This window comes from Centrocercus urophasianus, unplaced genomic scaffold (genome assembly GCF_019232065.1).
Source record: "Centrocercus urophasianus isolate 14NV4802_14NV808 unplaced genomic scaffold, USGS_Curo_1.0 seq_12, whole genome shotgun sequence".
Classification (NCBI taxonomy): Eukaryota; Metazoa; Chordata; class Aves; order Galliformes; family Phasianidae; genus Centrocercus; species Centrocercus urophasianus.
Window position 1 is genome coordinate 7,689,675 of NW_024884364.1, and position 18,777 is coordinate 7,708,451.

The 18,777-nt window shown below is 39.2% G+C and overlaps 1 protein-coding gene across 5 annotated transcripts in view; it reads left to right on the top strand.

The window, feature by feature from the left end:
* CD200R1 (CD200 receptor 1) overlaps window positions 1-18,214 on the top strand; it is a 48,319-nt gene extending 30,105 nt beyond the window's left edge. For 2 of the 5 annotated variants that reach the window (XM_042810194.1, XM_042810196.1), the window contains 5 exons: window positions 11,032-11,340; window positions 12,078-12,338; window positions 13,066-13,165; window positions 13,909-13,960; window positions 16,515-18,214. In XM_042810194.1, coding sequence (XP_042666128.1) covers window positions 11,032-11,340; window positions 12,078-12,338; window positions 13,066-13,165; window positions 13,909-13,960; window positions 16,515-16,637 — 845 coding nt within the window. In that variant the 3' untranslated portion in view covers window positions 16,638-18,214. Of the gene's footprint in view, window positions 1-11,031; window positions 11,341-12,038; window positions 12,339-13,065; window positions 13,166-13,908; window positions 13,961-16,514 lie in introns of all 5 variants that reach the window. The other 3 variants (XM_042810192.1, XM_042810193.1, XM_042810197.1) reach the window with 3 other exon arrangements.
* The last annotated feature ends 563 nt before the right edge of the window (window positions 18,215-18,777 follow it).

Sequence of the window (18,777 nt, forward strand, 5' to 3'; positions counted from 1 at the left end):
TGCAAAAAAAAGAAAAAAGAAAAAAGGGCAGGGCATACAACCCATCACTTGCTGTCAATGCTCTATTTTTGTTTGGAATAACAGGAAAATTCCTCTTAAGCATAAATGGTAAAACTTTTTGTATTCTTCTCCTGATGAGGAAGAGAGTAGAAAGTCAAGGTCAGCATGCAGAATACAATATCAAACACTCTGTTTCTGTAGTAAGAAGAGTTCAGAAGGCATTCACAGTTTATTTCAAAGGGTATCCATTATGAAAGAAATAATACCCAAATCACTTTGGCTTCCAGTGTAAAACCTCTTTTCCTCTTATCCTTTCCAGCTCACATTCTGCAAAGATAAAGATCTATTGAATCTGCATACACAAGTTGCTATAGCAAGTTTAAAGATAGTAACCACAATTGTAACAAACATGACAGCTTAAGTTCAGTGAAGATTTATAGATGATGGAAGATTTGGGCTAAGGTGCTAATTCTACAGGCTGGATGATGCCAACACATCACTTCAACGCCAGCTCCTCCATTAAAGAGGCATACTGATCCTTTTTTTCTACAGAGGCATGTTGATATTGAGACATAGCTCTTTTACATAAGAGTAGAAACAGCCTCAGAAAAGATCCCTAAGTCACTGCACCAAATTGCCCTTTTTTACAGGCACTGCATCGTGAAACAAACAATTTGAGCACCAAAAAAAGAGAATGGAAAAGAATCCTAAACACGTTGAAAGGCTGCTTTTAATCCAGATTGAGGCAAGATACTCTATTCCAATTTCCAGCCTATATTTGTTGCACTTTTAAAATTGTTATTACATTTTGAGATGACAGATTTTAATGCATATCTACTATTCCATCATGAATATTACCTGGTTATTCTTTTGAGGTGTTTCTATAATACTGTATACTTTCTGCTTTCAACAAATTTCCTCACAAACTCCAGATACAAATACCAAAGCAATTATTTGAAATGCTACACAGAATTAGTAAAAAACTTGCCTGCTGAAAAACATTATTAGCAAGCCACCTTCAGTGTGACACTTCCTTTCAACACTATCTTTTGCTTTCCCTCCTGGAAACAATTCTTTATCCATCACACATCCCTCCAACTGTTCCTCTTCTCATCAGCTCAATTTAGGATTTTTGAGAGGACAGTGTATCAAACCTCTTTTCCAATGAGGTGAGATTTAACATCTTCCTTTTGCCTACAAAACCAGTTGTCTTGAATGACTGTTTGAAAGGATGCTGAAGAAAGCTAAAGAGCGTGAGGAAATGACAGGGACTTTAAGAACCAAGATTTGGCAACTGCGAAGTTATATTCTGTCTGGAATGTGAAAACTGAAACCTTTTGTTCTTTATTAAGTTCTGTCTGTGTACTTGTCTTTCTGCAAGATATACAATCACTCCCTGATATTAAAGTTTGCAATCTAAAAAAAATCCAGCCATGCTGCAGACAATTCGTACTATAAAAGCACAGTTCACGTTGAAACAGCATAACTTTCTGTCTGTTTTAAATTTGCCACTAAATTTGGTAAGGCAGCAGGAAAGAGATACATGCTGCAACTGACACAGGAATTGTGGTAGAAATGTGCTGCAAGAACAAAAGAACAGTTTGGGCATAAAAATGAAATTTCTGTAGACAGGAAAAAGGCTTAAATAGAATGAAATGGGAAAAGGATACTTTCAAGGAATAATGAAAAAGGATGGATAAAAGAGGGTTTGAAGGAACTCAACAATAAAGACTTCAGTCTTTTATTGTGTCAAGTATTGCCTATCTATGGATGTGTTGACACTGAAAAAGCTGTGACTGTAGCTGAAGTTCTGATGTGAATTCACATCAGTTCAAGCCAACTGGTTCATGTATTTCTACTGCGAGACTTACAGCATTCAAACTACTAACTGCCTACCCAGAATGCAGGGCAGGTTTTCAGTCTGCATTCTGTCCTGTGTCGTTCTGGATACACTGACAAAGTCATGAAGCTGCCATATAGAAAGTTCTGACAATAATTTAGCAAATTATATCCTAGTACAAAGACCTTCTATTTGTTTATCTTTCACTTCATTCCAGACAAGACTTTCTAAGTGTTCACAGGCACCCTGTGATGGGAGAAGGGGAAAATAGATGCAGAGCTCAACCTATTGTACTTGGCCTCTTCCAAGTGTCTGGTACTGTCTTTTTGATCATAACTTGCTATGACTAATATAACGTATTCATTCCAAGATACAGTTAGTCATTTAACTGTGGTTTATCACTGTTTCAGTTCTTTATATATCTAAATTTAATGTGTCATTATCACAGGGAGGGGGAAAAGGTGGGAGGTGGGATGCTCCAAAACACGTTGCAGATAGTGACAGCAAGAAATGAAGATACAAATACACAAACAGGATCGTGCCTGAGAAATTAAAGTAATCTCCTTACAGTGTAAAAAACTCTTTAGCACCTGAATTTCTGCAGAGGCTGTCACGAAACTTGAGTCATTCTGAGGGTAAGAAAAGGTTTTATCTGCTGCAAAGAATAAGAGGCTGGAAATTTTTCCTACTTGAAAGGAATCAGAAGTGTTTCCAAGCTGTCTTTGATTTTGCAGTGATTCCTCTGAAAATTTTAGTGGTTTCACATTCAAATTTTCCTGTTTTTAAAATATTTATTTCTCCTTCTACTGTGTGAAGTAGAAACAAGAGAAATGACTAAGTGATACTGCAAAAGAACTGGCGTAACTAGTTATCCACCAGAGCTGTGAAACAGGCTATGTTTAACCATGTTAAAAAACAAGACAACTTGTTTCCCCAGTCTTTTTCAATTACAATAATCTTAGCGTGACAACAGTAACCACTACGTTTCTGAAACACAAATACCAACTCCTCCTTTGAGTGTGCTTTTTCCCAAGTGAGGATATGTCCATTTTCAAATTGGAATTTCACAGAATCACAGAATGTCAGGGATTGGAAGGGACCTCAAAAGATCATCTAGTCCAATCCCCCTGCTGGAGCAGGAGCACCTAGATCAGGTCACACAGGACTGCGTGGGTTTTGAACATCTCCAGAGAAGGAGACCCCACAACCTCTCTGGGCAGCCTGTGCCAGTGTTCTGTTACCCTTAATTTGTCAGTGCATTGCAATGTACACTCGATACACTGGAATAGAGCTCATGAACTTCCTCAAATATTGCTTAAAATCTATGCAAGAGTCAATGGGAGACACTGAAAGGATGACAAAATGTTATTTGAATTTTAATAAGGTGAACTTCAGAGTCTGGAGTCAAATTGGAGGACTTTAGTCTGGTCTTCAACCCCATCTCCAACCTCGTAACCTGTCAGAGGAGGCTCCAAAGTGAAATCTTCATGAAATCCCACAAATGGGATTTGTTTCAATAACCAAATTTTGGTAGTTCAGCTTGGAGCTGTACAGAACTCCCTGAATCTCACTTGCCTTTTTTCTACATTGGAATGATTGACAACACATTCTCCAAGGCTCTGCACCTTCCAACGAACAGAAAAAAATGATTGCCATTTTTCAGAGTTCACTCATTTGTGAATGAGACTGAAAATGAGAAGTTATTTACAATAAATATATAGATATGTGATCCTTTGTATAGTCTCTCTTGAATAGAATGAAATCATTAGCAGGGCTGACATTTAATTATCATTCTTCATTATCACTGCAAGGAGACAAGCGTGACAGCTCACACCTCTTCAATTTTCTTTTTCTCTGCAGACCCACAGAGAGAGAGGCCTTTGCTAAACTGGTTATTCACTTTTTCAGTTGGAGTAAGCTATCAGTCCAGCTCAGCTCAGTTATAGCATGCGATTTCACCTTTTGAGAAGCATCAATGCAATGTACTGGCTTGATTCCAAGCCATCATTCAAATAGCTAAAAGCTGATGTGTATGGCATATGTGCCCTGATACTTCAGGTCTTAAACCAATCAGCTATCACAGAGAAAACTTCAGCAACTGACTGCCATTTTACAGTATGAAAGCACCATTCCAGGAAACAACGGTACAGTGATCAGTCTGAATTTTAATACCTACAGCATTGAACCTTTCCTCTTTTGTAGTGGAATAATTTTGTTTAGTTTGCCCACAGAGAAGGTATGCATCCTTTATGTTTAATTAAGTTCCTGGAGAGAGGGGGATTTGTGTTCTCCTCCTGAGCTGCTCAGCTCATACCCAAGAGTGCAGGCTCGGGCAGGCTATAGAAAGGCAAAGAAAACAGACTGGGAGACAGAACCTTGCAAAGGATTTGGTTGGAACAAATTTACAGGAAGACATAGAAGTGATGGAAAAAGAAGACAAGAAGAAATTATGTGAAATCCATGCAGCCTGACAAGTCACTGAAAGCTGGTGGAATAGAAAAGAGGACTAGGGGAAAGAAGTCATTTTGTATGAGGCACAGAGAGCATTTCGTTGATGAGTACAGCCAACAACTATAAGGTACCTGAAAAGTTATCACTTCCTTGGTTTATATTTTAACAAGGAACATTTTTAGAGACAGAAGGCTTTTGGAATGCTCACTATAAAGAAAAGTTATGGCTTGACCAACTGCAGCCCTTGATTAACAGGAGATCCCTTCAATACCTACACACCAAAGTAAAGCTGTGGCTGACCAGAAAGGACAGGGAAGAGGATAATTTTCATTCAAGAACTGATTTTGTGCTGTTTGATCCGATAGCTCATGGATGTTCAAATTTTTGGCTTGTCCAGGCTGCACTAAGTGAAGAGGAACTGTCTAGGGCTGCATATAGAATATATAGTATTGTTAATGTATATAAGTAACAAAAATCATTTTATTTTTTATATTTTTTATTAAAACATTAAAAAGAACAAAAAAAGCCCCACATAAAATTAGTGGGATATTTGATCTTTTTTTTGTGTGTGTGTCGAAACTGATGTATCAGTCTGGTTCAATAGCAGCAGCAGAAATTCTTACTGACTTCTCAATATGTTTGTCAGATTTTTGATGGAATTTTACTGTCCTATTGTTTCATCCTTGAAAATCGTTGCTCACAAATATATGTACTGCCAAAAAGTGATGACACAAATAAGATGTGGTTGTGAAGTGATGGTTGTTTTTCTCTGGTAAGAGAGGGCTTATAAAGGTCTGGGAAAGAGATATGATCAAAATTTTGACTTGAATACTTGATTACAACTCTATACACTCCATTTGAAATTTCACAGACAAATGTATTTATGTCAACTGAAAGTGGAGTTGCAAGCATAAAAAATGGATTTTTTTGTAATCTTGGAACATTGTCCCAAATACCTTCATCAAAACGGAAAGCATGGCTGCATATTCTTCACTAATCACATGACTGTGTTCAATCAATGTACCAAAATGCGTAACATTATTTGCCATCCCTTGAGTCAGCACTGCACTGTGCCCTATGTCCTGCTTCCAGCCCAGACAGTGCTGCTTACACAGTGCTGTGTGGTTGCTGTGAATGATGGTTGCGCAGTCAGGGCTGGGCTGCTCAGTGGGGCAGAGTCATTGCCATGATGATGTGGGGGCAAGGGGAGGCCACAGGGTGGGATGGGCTGGGCAGTGGATGGCCAGGCTGTGGGTAGGACATACGTGCCATAACTATTAGCAGACTAATTGTGGAGTGTATATATATTTTAGTCTGTATTTAAATAAAGCTAATTTTGTGGTTATGAATAGGAAATCTCAATATCTCATTGATAAAAACAGGATTTAGACTATGTCTTAGCTTAAAACAGAAGGAAAGGCAAATCCTGTTTTTATCAGAAACTGTTAAGAAAATCTATGACATTGTCCTTTGTAAGCTCTTGTTTTGTAAGTTCTCATCAAGTATTAAACATACAGTAGCACTGTACCTCCATGTGGCTGACAAGCAGAGCTAATAAGCAAAAGACTAGCAGAACGTGGCCACGCTAGTTTTGCAGCTAGGTATTCATATCGGATAGGCCCTGCAGTTATGCCTTTCTCCTTCACCATTTTCTCCCTTCCTCTTTCAACTCAACAACAGACATACAGAGTTTTAGCTAGCTTTAGGAGAATACTAACAGGGTCATAAGATACGATAAAACCTAGTAATATGTTTCTATTCTACAGAGGAAAAAGCATCTTCCTTACTCTGCTTCAAGAAGAGGTTGTCAGTCAAGGTAGAAATAGAAGTCAACCAAACCTTTAACCATTTTCGGCACACACATCCTTCTTCAGTACAGGAAGTCTAAAGGTTATGATTCTAGCAACATACTAGACAAAAGAAGAAAAGCAAGAAAGAATGTATACAATTTATGTTTATGTAAATGCCACTTACATATACTCTAGTAATGAAAGAGGACACTAAGGTGAAAGCAGTTTAACATTATGATATTTATATTTTAGTAGGCAGATGCATGTAAGAATAGGACAAGCAAATATATTTTTTAGTAATTAAACTATCATCTGGAGAAAAAAACATTTGCTGTATTAAACAAGTTACAGGGGAAATCAGAACCTTTCTACAGATTTGTCATAAACCTAAAATTGTACTTACATATGACCTAACAGATTTTAAGCTGACTCATGAGACTTATCATTTCTAAAGAATGGTACCTGACTAATTCTGAGGTGACTCTGACAGAAGGGCGTAACAGAAAGCATTACTTCTGTTCCCTTTTTCTTTCCAGTCTTGAAGTATGCAAACTCATTTTGGGAAACTACCCAACACAATAGGTCACCTGGGAAATGCATAGTTGAAAGACCATTAAACCGATATTCCTATAGGATGTACATGAAAGTGTACACCATTATGCATGCACAAGATTGTCTTTTCTGGTACACACTGCAAACATTATCCAAACAAAACCCCAACCCCCTCAGCTCCAACATATAGTCTGTTTGAATGCAGAGGTTTGCTTAGTCATTTTTAGATGAGGTCAGCTATACTGATGACATGACTCAGAGTTCTGAGGCACTTGGCCTTGTTAAGCTGGCAGAGGAAACACTTTGTTCTCCTGTTTTCAGAGGCATTCATAGAGCTCACTTGCAGAAGCCATCCTGACAGAAAAGGCTTTTTTTCAGTTCCTTTTCTGGTAAAATAATCTGATTTTAAAACATGCACCTCACATTTTCTTGAAATGACATTTGGCAGAAAAAAAACCTCATCATTTAAAACACCTTCAGTGTAACAATGTATCAAAGAATGGTAAATAACTGAATTAAGACAACAAGCATTTGTAGGGCTGGTGTATAATTTATGTATCAGAAAACTGTGAATAATTAGCACTTTATCTGTTGATTTCTCAAACAAACTAATAATAATGATCTGACTAAAAACTTAAAGGTGGTTTTCATTAGGACCATTTCTTATTGTGTGGTACATGTTCAGGAACTGGCCTTCATATTGTGCTGGCAGAGGTCACAGAATTCCAGCTCTAAGCAAGGGAACAAGAAACTCAGAAAGGTCCAGTCTGGGGAAGACTTTGGCAAAGGTCTGAATAATCAAGCACAAGTTAGGTCTTCTAACTCTTTGCATTTAGAATAAATAGTGTAGTACAGTTGGAAGAGACCTTCAGAGATCATCCAGTCCAACTTCATGGCTAACCAAAAGTTAAAGCATGTCACTGAGTGCACTACCCAAATGTTCCTTGAATGACAAATATGGGCATCAACCACCTCACAAGAAAGCTTGTTTCAGTGTTGGGCCACTCTTGTAGTACAGAAATTTTTCTTAATGTCCAGTCTGAGCCTCCTCCAGTGCAGCTTTGGGCTCTTCCCTTGTGTTCCATCAGCACTTCACCTAATTCTTCAAGAGTTTATTTATACATACAGATACACTGCTGATTTTTTGGGTTATTTGGTTTCTCCTTCAACAGGACTGAAAAATGTAAAAGTCCCATCCCCTTCGCAGTTGTTCATGCCATTTTGCTACCTATGCCTTGGGCTTTTGCCTTCTCTCAATCTCAAAAGCACCTCACAGAGGAAGTGTGCTATGAATGTCATAACACGTAAGGAACTAATCTTAAAGAATGACAGATAACCTTTCTTTCACCTCCGAGTGTTTGTCTACATAAATGTTTACTGTGAACAACACCCATCACATATTAACTTATTAAGGAAAATACACCAGTGTGGATAGTTGAAATAAAACAGAACTGTCCCAAATATGACATCATTTTGAGTGGCTTCACAGCACTGTAACTGTCAAGGAAACCCCTTGGATGTGTCAGCTGAAGACATAGGCATATGAGCAGTTATAAGGCTGGTCAGTATAAAAAGATCTAACATTTCAAAAATGATTCAGCCCTGACAACTTGTGGAAAAGGTAATTCATGGGCACATAAGAAAAAATAAAAATATAATTTTAAAAAATATTGAAGGCAATCCTGACTGTGCAGCTACTTGTCTTGCATAAGAAAATGCTACTTGTCTACATAATACAGAGGAGCCATCACAGTAGCCTGGCTGTCACCCTTCCAATGGCCAAAGCGACAACTTACAGAGAGGTCATGAACACTGTGTCCAGGCTTTTTCCATACAGGGAATTAGGTTATTAATTAGGTTATTAGGTTATTTAAGCACACAGCTCATGGATCATGAAAAGACAAAGAAAAAGGTCATTGTACATGACTCCATCCAAAAGTCATCACTTAAAGCCCAAAAGAAGTCAGTGTCATAGAAAGAAAATCAAACAAAAAACAAAGAGAATGTTTCCATGCAAATGTGAAACAGAACACACAAACAAGACACAATATTAGAGTCAACAGAAGTTGCTATACCAGCTGAATAAAGATTGTCTGCGATCTTAGCCTCATAAGCAAGAGGGATAGAGGTACTGGGCACATTTTACACCTCTGTAGCTGCATGCATGGAGCAAAGATGGGTAGGACTTACATATGCCTTATGTGGACTGCTGCCCGTCACAGCATGAAAGCACATATGAGCACTGTGTACACACAGTGTGAATGAGTATGTCCACAAAGATTCAGAAAATAAAGACACCTCTGAGACATTAGACTTTTCTCTCGCACAAAGCTTCCCCATTGCTATCTGTGCTGCAATCATGTCTGACAGATACAATCAAGGTCTTTGCCACAGTGCTGGATTTATTTTGCATGAATGCAGATATAAAAGTTGCTTACTTCCTTTGTAATAACAGTTTCAGAAAAAAGTCATGACCAGATGGTCAAATAAAAGGTGGTAATAGCCCTGAAGTGTTAGGCACATTTTTACAAAATGGGGGAAAAGGACACTGGTGAGAGGTGCATATAAAACCACCTATCTTCTGAATCACTAGTTTTCGTGTATGTGGCAAATACCTGTTCAGCTCATTTGTTTCTCAAGCTTTGTCCTCCCACCCATGGCAAATTTTGTTTAAAAAAACAAACAAACAAACAAAAAAAACCCAACAACTTTAAAAAAAATAAACCTCTTTTTAAAATTATTTTTTATTTTTATTTTTAATGTCCCAACCTGCAAAACTTGCTAAAAACAAGAATAGTGAAAATGTGGAGATCATTTTTTCTGACTTCCAATCTGAACCTCCCTTGCTGCAATTTGAGGCTATATAAGAAACAAAACTACTTTACTTACTTACTTACTTATTTACTTACTTACTTGCTTATTATTAAATCATAATATTTATTTATTTATTAAAGCATAAAAAATTGGGGCAGCAAATCATACAATTAGCAAGATGGACATGTATGGTTTAGCCCAAATAATGAATATTGCTTTTGCTCACTAGCGGAGGTGAGCCTTTCAGTGAAACCTCATTCACTAGAACCTTCATTCCAGTTCTTAATGTTAGGGATGTCCTACTGAAGTTCAATACTTTAGCATAAACAATGCTGTGAAAACATAGCTGGATCATGGCCGTCATGAAGATCGATAATCCCTGTATTTACCCACAGATACAAGCCATATTCCAAGAGCAGTTTCAAAGAGCAAAGTACTTAATTCCCACCTAAATCAGACAAAATTAATTTCCTTTGTAAGAAGATATCAGCATTGCATTCTGGAATAGTAGGCCTAAGGAGTTACTAATCTTGTCTGAATCAGAAGAGATCCAATAGATATAACCATGACCCCCCACAAAGGCATCATTGCTCTTATACATCCATTTTGTATTTGTCTGACATGCTGTGTTTTAGGTCATTTTATGATGCTGCACTACCTGTAGAGTCACTCATTTTAAGATGGCATAAAGAGAGAAAAAGAACTAAGAAATATCCTGGACTGGATCTAAATACTGTACAAATCTTGAAGACTGAGAATAAGCTTTCTTTGCCTCTTATATTATTGTCAGCAAATCCACGATGCTAACTGTAGCAACTCAGCCATATTAAAAATATTCTTTTAATATTCGTTGAATTCTTGTAGTGGTTCCATGATGGAACAAGCAGGAGAACTGTAAGATAATCTCACATTTTTTAGATGTCTAATAAGAGGATTAAAAATGTATTCAATTAAGGAAAAAAGATAAATATATTTCCTGCACTTCTCATGACAGTAGACAAAACCTTAGGAAAAAGGGATATCTCTTTCTCCAGTACAGGAAAATGAGATCAGTTTGCATCCCTGCTACCTATCAAGACAGTAGAAATCAATGGCTTTCTCAGAAAAGACTGCCAGTAGAGAATCAGATCCAAGTGACATAAGCAAAGACAAAGTAGGTTACAAACCTGGAAAAGTGGCAACTATACAGAGATTCTGATAGAAAGAACAGAGACATAAGAGGCAGGAAACAATTAAATGAATCTACCAACAAATGTTTAAGCAATGAACAAAGAGTTGAATACATATGAATAAGATATTGATCTGATAAAATCAATGTGCTGGAGCATGCTCTTCTTGCAGTATCTCTCTCATCGAATAAGATAAGTCCCAGTGGGAAACATGTTGATAGAGCAGACTGTAATAGCCCACTGGCTCCACAGTCCATAGCAGATGACAACTTTATGGATAAGCAAAGGCAGGGCCTCACTCCAGAATGTAATATTACTGACATTTCCCTGTGAAGCACAGACAAGAACTCCAAGGCCATACGTAACATCCTTGGACACCTTTTCATACCTCTTTCTCCTTCCTTGTCTCCTCCAGGAATTAACAGAGTGTCAGCACACCTGGGTCACAGCGCTGTGATGACCTGCCCTAACAAAACAAATATAACTATGGTAACATGGAAAATAAGCCCCAAGACTGGAGGCCAATGCGTCTTGGCATACCTGATTGGTAGTAACAAGTCAGAAAAAACCAACTGCAGTGACAGAATAAACTGGAGATCCAGACCAGACTGGGATCATGCACTTGAGATACAGCAAGTAGGAATGGCTGATGAGGGAAATTACACCTGCGAAGTGGTAAATGCAGATGGGAATTTCCATGGCCTGCATCACCTGACTGTGCAAGGTAAGGGTCTCCTTCCTCATTTCACTGTTCTCCAGAGGACGGTGTCCAGGCCTGGGCAAACAAAACTCCTCTCCTTGTGCATGGGAGGAAGTTTAGGGTAAGAAGAGGAGCTTTCTCATGGCTAGAAAGGGTGATGCATTTCATGTAGAGTAACTGTTTCTTCCCTTTTCTTATTTGCCAAAATTTTCTTTCTTCTTCCTATAGAGTTACAAGTAACAGGTGTGAAGCAATTTTCAAGACACAGAAGGATTTTGCATGGGTAACATGTTATTTTGTAGTAACTCAGTAAAACATTAATTTTTCTAAAGCATATAAGATAAACAACTATGAGTACCAAGATATTCTATCAAACACATTATGTTAGTACTCAGATAGGAAGAACAGCATAATTTCCTCCTCAGTTGGCATTCCAATCCATCTTAAGCTATGACTCTGTTGTCTCTTGGTACAAAAGACTAATTCAGCCCTGTATTCTGGGGTATTCCCTACCCCCAGTGTCCAGGAATACCTCCTGTCAGGGCACGTGGCCATAGTAACTCACTTGAATGTAAAAGAATTGTCTAGAATGAAAAAAAGATCTACTGTGTTTGTCTCCTGTGGCTTTGGAACACATTGCTGTGATGAGATGGCACTTCCAATTCCCCTCTTCTCACTATGATCCCTTTGGATAGTCGATAAAACCTCCTGTCCCACTGCAGCAACCCACACGCATCTCCCCCCTTCCTGGTACTCTGCAGTTTCCCCGAGAATGGCTCTGTACTGCGATGACCACGGGAACCCTGTGTGCGAGGCAGAGACAGAGAAGCCGGCTGCTGAGATCTCGTGGGTCCCACAGAGCAGCTCCACACCCAGAGCAGACAGTCACAGTAACGGGACAGTGACAGTTCTCAGCAGGTTTGCAGCACATAGCAGCGATGGGAAGAATCCTACCTGCATCGTGTCCCACACAACTCTGAACGAGGCCAAGTCCATAGACTGCTCCTCACGTAAGCTTCCCTGTGTGTGCTCAGTGTTCAAAGTCCCATTTAACCCTCTCTTCACATTCTTGCTCTACAGCTAAAGAAACCTACAATCAAATTCTATGTAGATGAGTGCCATCCCATACCACTTTTGCTTATAAACTTTGACAGTTTGTTTGCATTCCAGACACTATTTCCAAGTGGTTTCTTCCCTAAGACTGAAGTACATTGATGCATTAGTGTTATTTGGGTATTTGGAAAGCTGTAGGAAGCAGCATCAGAGTAGACATGCTCTTATTGTTAAAATGCAAATGATCTCCTGTTCGGATCATGGTAAGAGAGAGAAAGAGACCCAACTACCATATATCTAGCAGAAACAAACAAATCATTTTGAGTTGTGAATATCTGACACAGTAAGATTGGTTTCTGCATTTTGGTTTGAATTTTTTTTTCTTTAATTGGATAACTACATGTGAATTGCAATATGGAGATATGCAGAGTCCTTGTGAGAGGATCATCCACAACTTAGTGCATAAATGTTGTGAGCTGTCCACTGTGGAATTTGGGCCATCTGCTTTTGTTTCTGACACAAACCATGTTTTCATTTCTCAGATAGCTTTCATTAATGACTTTCCTTTCTGCTAAAGAGGATTATATTTTACAAGCATGCTGAAAATGTATATATTAAAGCAGCTTTAAACTTACACTGAAATATTAAAGAAACAGAAGTAAGAAGACATAACTAAGACTAACTCATTGCTTTTAGCACACAGATATCTTATCCTGTGCATAGCCATCGTTCTCAGTTTCCTGATCATCATCACGTTTGCGGCTGTCATTTACTATTTAAAGCTCCATGGTTACAGGTATGTACAAGATGGGGCTAAGGAAAACTCATCTGGTGTTAGCAGAAAGCTTTAAATACTGTTTGTGTCTTGAAATCAAATGATTCTGTCTCTCTGTGCTGCTCATGGTAACCGCTATGGGTGAATTAACTATATCAAATATTCTGACTTTCTACTGCAGTAATTGTGCATTGCACACATCTTCACTGAATAATGCCCCTGAGTAAAACATAGATGGTTAGATGTTGGCAAGCAATACTCATTATACTGCATGCTGCACTGAATGGAAACTTCATTCTATCAGGAAACTGGCAGAGTAAATGCAGTCTTCAGGTACTGTGAGAGCCTGTCAGTGTCTCTCTTGTTCAGATCAGAGGATTAATTTCTCTTCCACTAAGCTTTATCAAGTGCCAGAGGATTCATCAGTGCTATCCTGCCACATCAACAGATGGGGCAGCAGATTTTATACGTATTTTGAACAAGATCTCTGGGTGAAGCTGAATTCTACACCCTTTAGGATTTGGAGTGGAGAAGAAAGCAGTCCCATGGAAAAAGAATATAAAAATAATTTGTGCAGATAAAGGCTAATTAGCACTTGACTGAACACTCCTGATAAATTCTCTCTGTCTCCTATTCCTAAACTGACTTTTGTTCCAACTTTCTCCCAGAGATGAATAATTAGTTCAGTACAAATTCACTAAGGACAAATTGTGCATCCTTCCAGAGGATGACATTTGTTTTAATGCTTATTTTCTTTCTCACAGATTCTGTCGCAAAACCAAACCTCCTGATATTGTTCCTACATATTCCTTGCAGGTAAGGAGATTAGGCCATCACTAAATCAGGGATTTTCTAATAGCCCTGAAAACATAGTCAAGTAAGAGAAACCATAAGATTTTTATTTTTTTAATTATTATTATTTTTTCAGTTGGCAATATTATGTCATATACTTTTGAATGTAGCTGTATCTCAGTATTGTCACCACCATAATTCTGTCTTGGAGCAAATATTAGCAGCATGTTTCAACAGCAAAAACTCAATAACTGCCATCTTTTATTATTGTAAGGAGCGAGTCCCACGGCATCTTCCTGGCCATATGAGATACACTGGTCACAGCTGTTGTACTAACAATACCCAAGAAGGGGCGCAATTTTGTGGATTGGGGAATACTAAGAAAGATTGTAAATAAAATGATTAAACAACAATACAAACACAGGAAAGCATGCACAGAAACTGTGAGACATATATATTGTGCTTCTCCATGTACCTACAGTAGATTCAAGGCTCAAATTCTCACATTTTTAAAGTACTTCAGCTTAGATTTCTGAAATGACTTAGCCAATTCTAGCTATTTTTATTCTTTATCTTCTGCTGCCCTGCCTCTTAATTGTTGCTGACAGACACAGTTTCATAAATGTAAAATAATCAGTTACATACCAGTCTTCGTGTTGGCACACTTTCATTAGTGTAGACCCTACACAGTTATCACAGAATCATAGAACAGTTTGGGTTGGAAGGGCCCTTCAAGGTCATCTAGTTCCAACCCCCTGCTATAGGCAGGAACACCTCCCACTAAACCAGGTTGCCCAAAGCCCCATCCAGCCTGGCCTTCAACACCTCCAAGGTGAGGGGTGTCCACCCTATCTAAGCAACTTGTTCCAGTATCTCACAACCCTCACAGTAAAGAATTTCTTCTTAACACCTACTCTAAATCTATCCTCTTCCAGTTTAAAGCCATTTATCCTTGTTATGTCACTAAAAACCCATATAAAACATCCCTCTACAGTTTTCCTGCATGCCCCCTTCAGGTACTGGAAGACCACTTTACAGTCTCTCCGGAGTTCTCCCTTCTCCATGCTGATGAGCCCCTCTCAGCTCTCTCAGCCTCTCCTCATTATGGGAGGTTCTCAAGCCCTCTGATCATCTTCATGGCCCACCTCTCGACCGTCTCCAAAAGCTTGATGTCCTTCTTGTGTTGGGGAGCCCAGAACTGGGCATATGACTCCAGGTGGGGTCTCATGAGAGCAGAGCAGAAGGGCAGAATCACCTCCCTCGACCTGCTGGTCACGCTTCTCTTGATGCAACCCAGGATATCCTGCCTTCATGACACCCCATCTGGAGTACTGTGTTCTGGTCTGGGGCCTCCAGTACAGGAAAGATGTAGAGCCGTTGGAGAGGGTCCAGAAGAGGACCACTAAGGTGACTAGAGGGCTAAAGCACCTATCCTATAAAGATAGGTGAGATGGGAGGGAGCTGGGCTTGTTCAGCCTGGTGAAGAGAAGGCTGCTGAGAGCCTTGAGGCAGTCTGGTCTAGTGGTTGGCAATCCTGCCTGTGGCAGGGGGTTGAAACTAGATGATCTTTGAAGTTCCTTTTCAACCCAGGCCATTCTATGATTTTATGATTCTATGAGACCACGAGGGGAGTAAACTCTTCAAAAGGGCTGACAACAGCAGGACTAGGGGAAATGGATCGAAGTTGAAGGAGGGAAGATTTAGGTTGGATGTTAGGGGGAAGTTCTATACAAGGAGAGTGGTTAGGCCCTGGAACGGGCTGCCCAGGGAGGTTGTGGATGCCCCGTCCCTGGAGGTGTTCAAGGCCAGGTTGGACAGGGTCCTGGGCAACCTGATCTGAATGTGTGTGTTTGGTGGCCCTGCTAGGCAGGGGGGTTGGAACTACATGATCCTTGAGGTCCCTTCCAACCCGGGTGATTCTGTGATTCTGTGATTCTGTGATTCTGTGAGACCTCACTGCAGCTTCTCAGTATTTAAAAGGTGATCATAAAAAGGAGGGGAATCAACATTTACTTGAGTAGACAGTGACAGGACAAGGGGGAATGATTTTAAGCTCAAGAAGGGAAGATTTAGATTGGATGCTGGGGGAAGTTCTTTACAGAGAGAATGGTGATATGCTGGAACAGGCGCCCAGAGAGACTGTGGATGCCCATCCCTGGAGGTGTTCAAGGTCAGGTTAGGTGGGCCCTGGGCAGCCTGGTCTAGAACCAGATCTGGAGGTTGGTGGCCCTGCCTGGGGCAGGGGCTTAGGAACTTGATGAACCTTGGGGTCCCTTCCAACCCAAGCCATTCTATAATTCTATGATACAATTTGGCCTTCTGGGCTGCAAGTGCACACTGCTGGCTCATGTTGAGTCTTTCATCAACAAACATCCCCAAACCCTTCTCCTCAGGGTTGCTCTCAAGCTATTCTCCACTCAGCCTGTATCTGTGCTTGGAATTGCCCTGACCCAGGTGCAGGAGCTTGCTTTTGACCTTGTTGAACTTCATACTTTCTTCATTCCAGATGAAAAGCTTGCAGTGACTTGACAAAATAAACTACTTTCTGTATTCACAATTTTTGGTTTTGTTTTACTAGGATGACACAGTGGAGGTGGAACCTTATACTACTTATGTGCAGAAGGAAAATGCAATTTACAACTCAGTATCTGATCTGACATTGAGGCAGAATCTTCCACAAGGACAGTCACCAGCAACATGAGTGATTCAGCAACATTGGAAAGGGGAGAGACGATTTCTATTACTAAGACAAGTCACAGAAAGAAATTTCTCAAAGCATTTGGCCAAAGTGGGAGGCGACATAGCTCACTAGGTCTCTTTAAAGATATATGTTAATCGATGAGTCTGCACAGTTCTTTTTTTTCCCCTCTTTTTTGCCTTCCTCATTGGTAAAGGAAAGAGATGTCCTTTTTTTCCTAGGGAAAATCTCACTGACATCAAGACATAGTTTTTCCTGGAAAAAATACGCTATAATTGGTTTTCCCTTTGCTGTTCTTGCATTGGACATTCTAGTTTTGTTGGTCACTTCTAGGCATTACTTCGATACTCTTGACACTATGTTGCATACATTTGGGAGATGCGGAGAGTGTTTAAGTCAAACACCCTTCAGTTAGCAGCCACTTTTTCCTAATTGACAAATGACTAACATAATGGCTCTGATCATCACAGAACATTTTGCCTAGCAAAAGGTATCAGTAGGGAAGACCTTCAATCTCTGCTCTGAAAATGGAAATGAGTCATGAACGTACAAGTTCATTCACTAAAAAAAGAGACATCACTAGCATGCTGATTTAACTCGTTAGGTTTATGCTCAGTATTTCCACTAAACCTGTTCATTTGGTTAGTCAGATTATTGCTTTGATTGCTTTTCTATAAGATTACCTGGAGATGGGGTCTTCTTAAATGTATTGGCATTAAAGTACTGTAAAAGAATTACATTACTCAAATCTGGTAAGCTATTTTTTAACAGAAATTAACTTCAAGTATTTAGCAATGAAAAGTTCAAATATATTATCTATAACTGTGCAATAATGTACTAAAAGGACAAAGCTCCTGATGATTGTGATATTTATTTTAAGTACAACTGGAGATATTTTACTCATATGTCTAGATCTTTCACTATTATTTTTTTTAATGTAACTACAAGTCCCCTTTGTTGTATGTAAATTTGCTTGTATATCTTAAAGTGTCTCATGTTAAGGTGATTTCTTCTCATCTTCCCAAAATATATTTTCAGAATAAGTAATATATATATATATCTAAACTAGCAGCTCTCAAGATTTTTTGACTGATGTCTTACTAAGTAATGTATAAACTGGCTTACAGTAACAGTAAAGAGATCCATTTGTAAATTTCTGTTTACTGCCTTTTCTTTCAGTATTTGAAAAGACAGAATGAGTAGCTGGCCTGATGGTAGGATGAGAAGAACAGGATTTTTCCTTTAGATCACAGAATTCTCTTTCTCACATGTTGCTAGAGTTCTCTTTTGAGGTAGTCTCTTGAGGGCTATGCTTAGAAAACAGACTTCTACACTGACTGAAGTTCTTTGAATGCATTACTCATGTAAACTGATGTGATTATTGATTTTCACTCTATGAGCTGTGAAACAGCTGCTTTTGTCCAAATGTTCATATGTATGCAAGTATTGCTTTTCTCCATTTCATTGTCATTTTGAAATGTGATGGATCAAAGCTGCAAAATGAATTTAGCATACTGAAATATAAATCAGCTACAGACATGAAGGTCTAAATAAACTCCAATTTCCAGTGTCTTCCCAAAGGAGAGAACCAGTCAGTCATGGTCCTCTAAAATTTCCCTCTTTAAATAGGTGTAATGCTGTCTCAGTGACCTTTCTTTGCATTGCAAACAACCACCACTTCTCAGATTTTTTCCTACAGACTGGAAAGTCATTTATGTTGTTCAGTGTCCATAAAATGGGGTTCATCCTGTGGGGCAGCTGTTTTTCAAGGTAGATTCTTGCCAGTTTATATGCAATATATTAAATCTATCCAAGTACAGAACCTGCTAATCTGCTGTCCAGCTGCAGGGTTTTAAGATTCTTTACAGGTCCATTACACTGGACTAAACATGTATGATTCAGACCTAGATTTTGCTAAGTTGCTAGCTGATCAATTATCTCCTTTGTCCTCTACTTTGTTCCACCATCAGGCCATCAGGCCATGCACTCTGAGGCAAGAGTCAGTAGGCTGTTGATGGTGGCATGAATGTTTTCTGACCTGAAGCTCAGTGCAGCCAAGGGCTAGAAGGCCCAATCAGTCAACACAATAAATAATCTTGCCCTTTCATGTAGACAGGAAGGCATTTTTTGTGCCTAACTGATG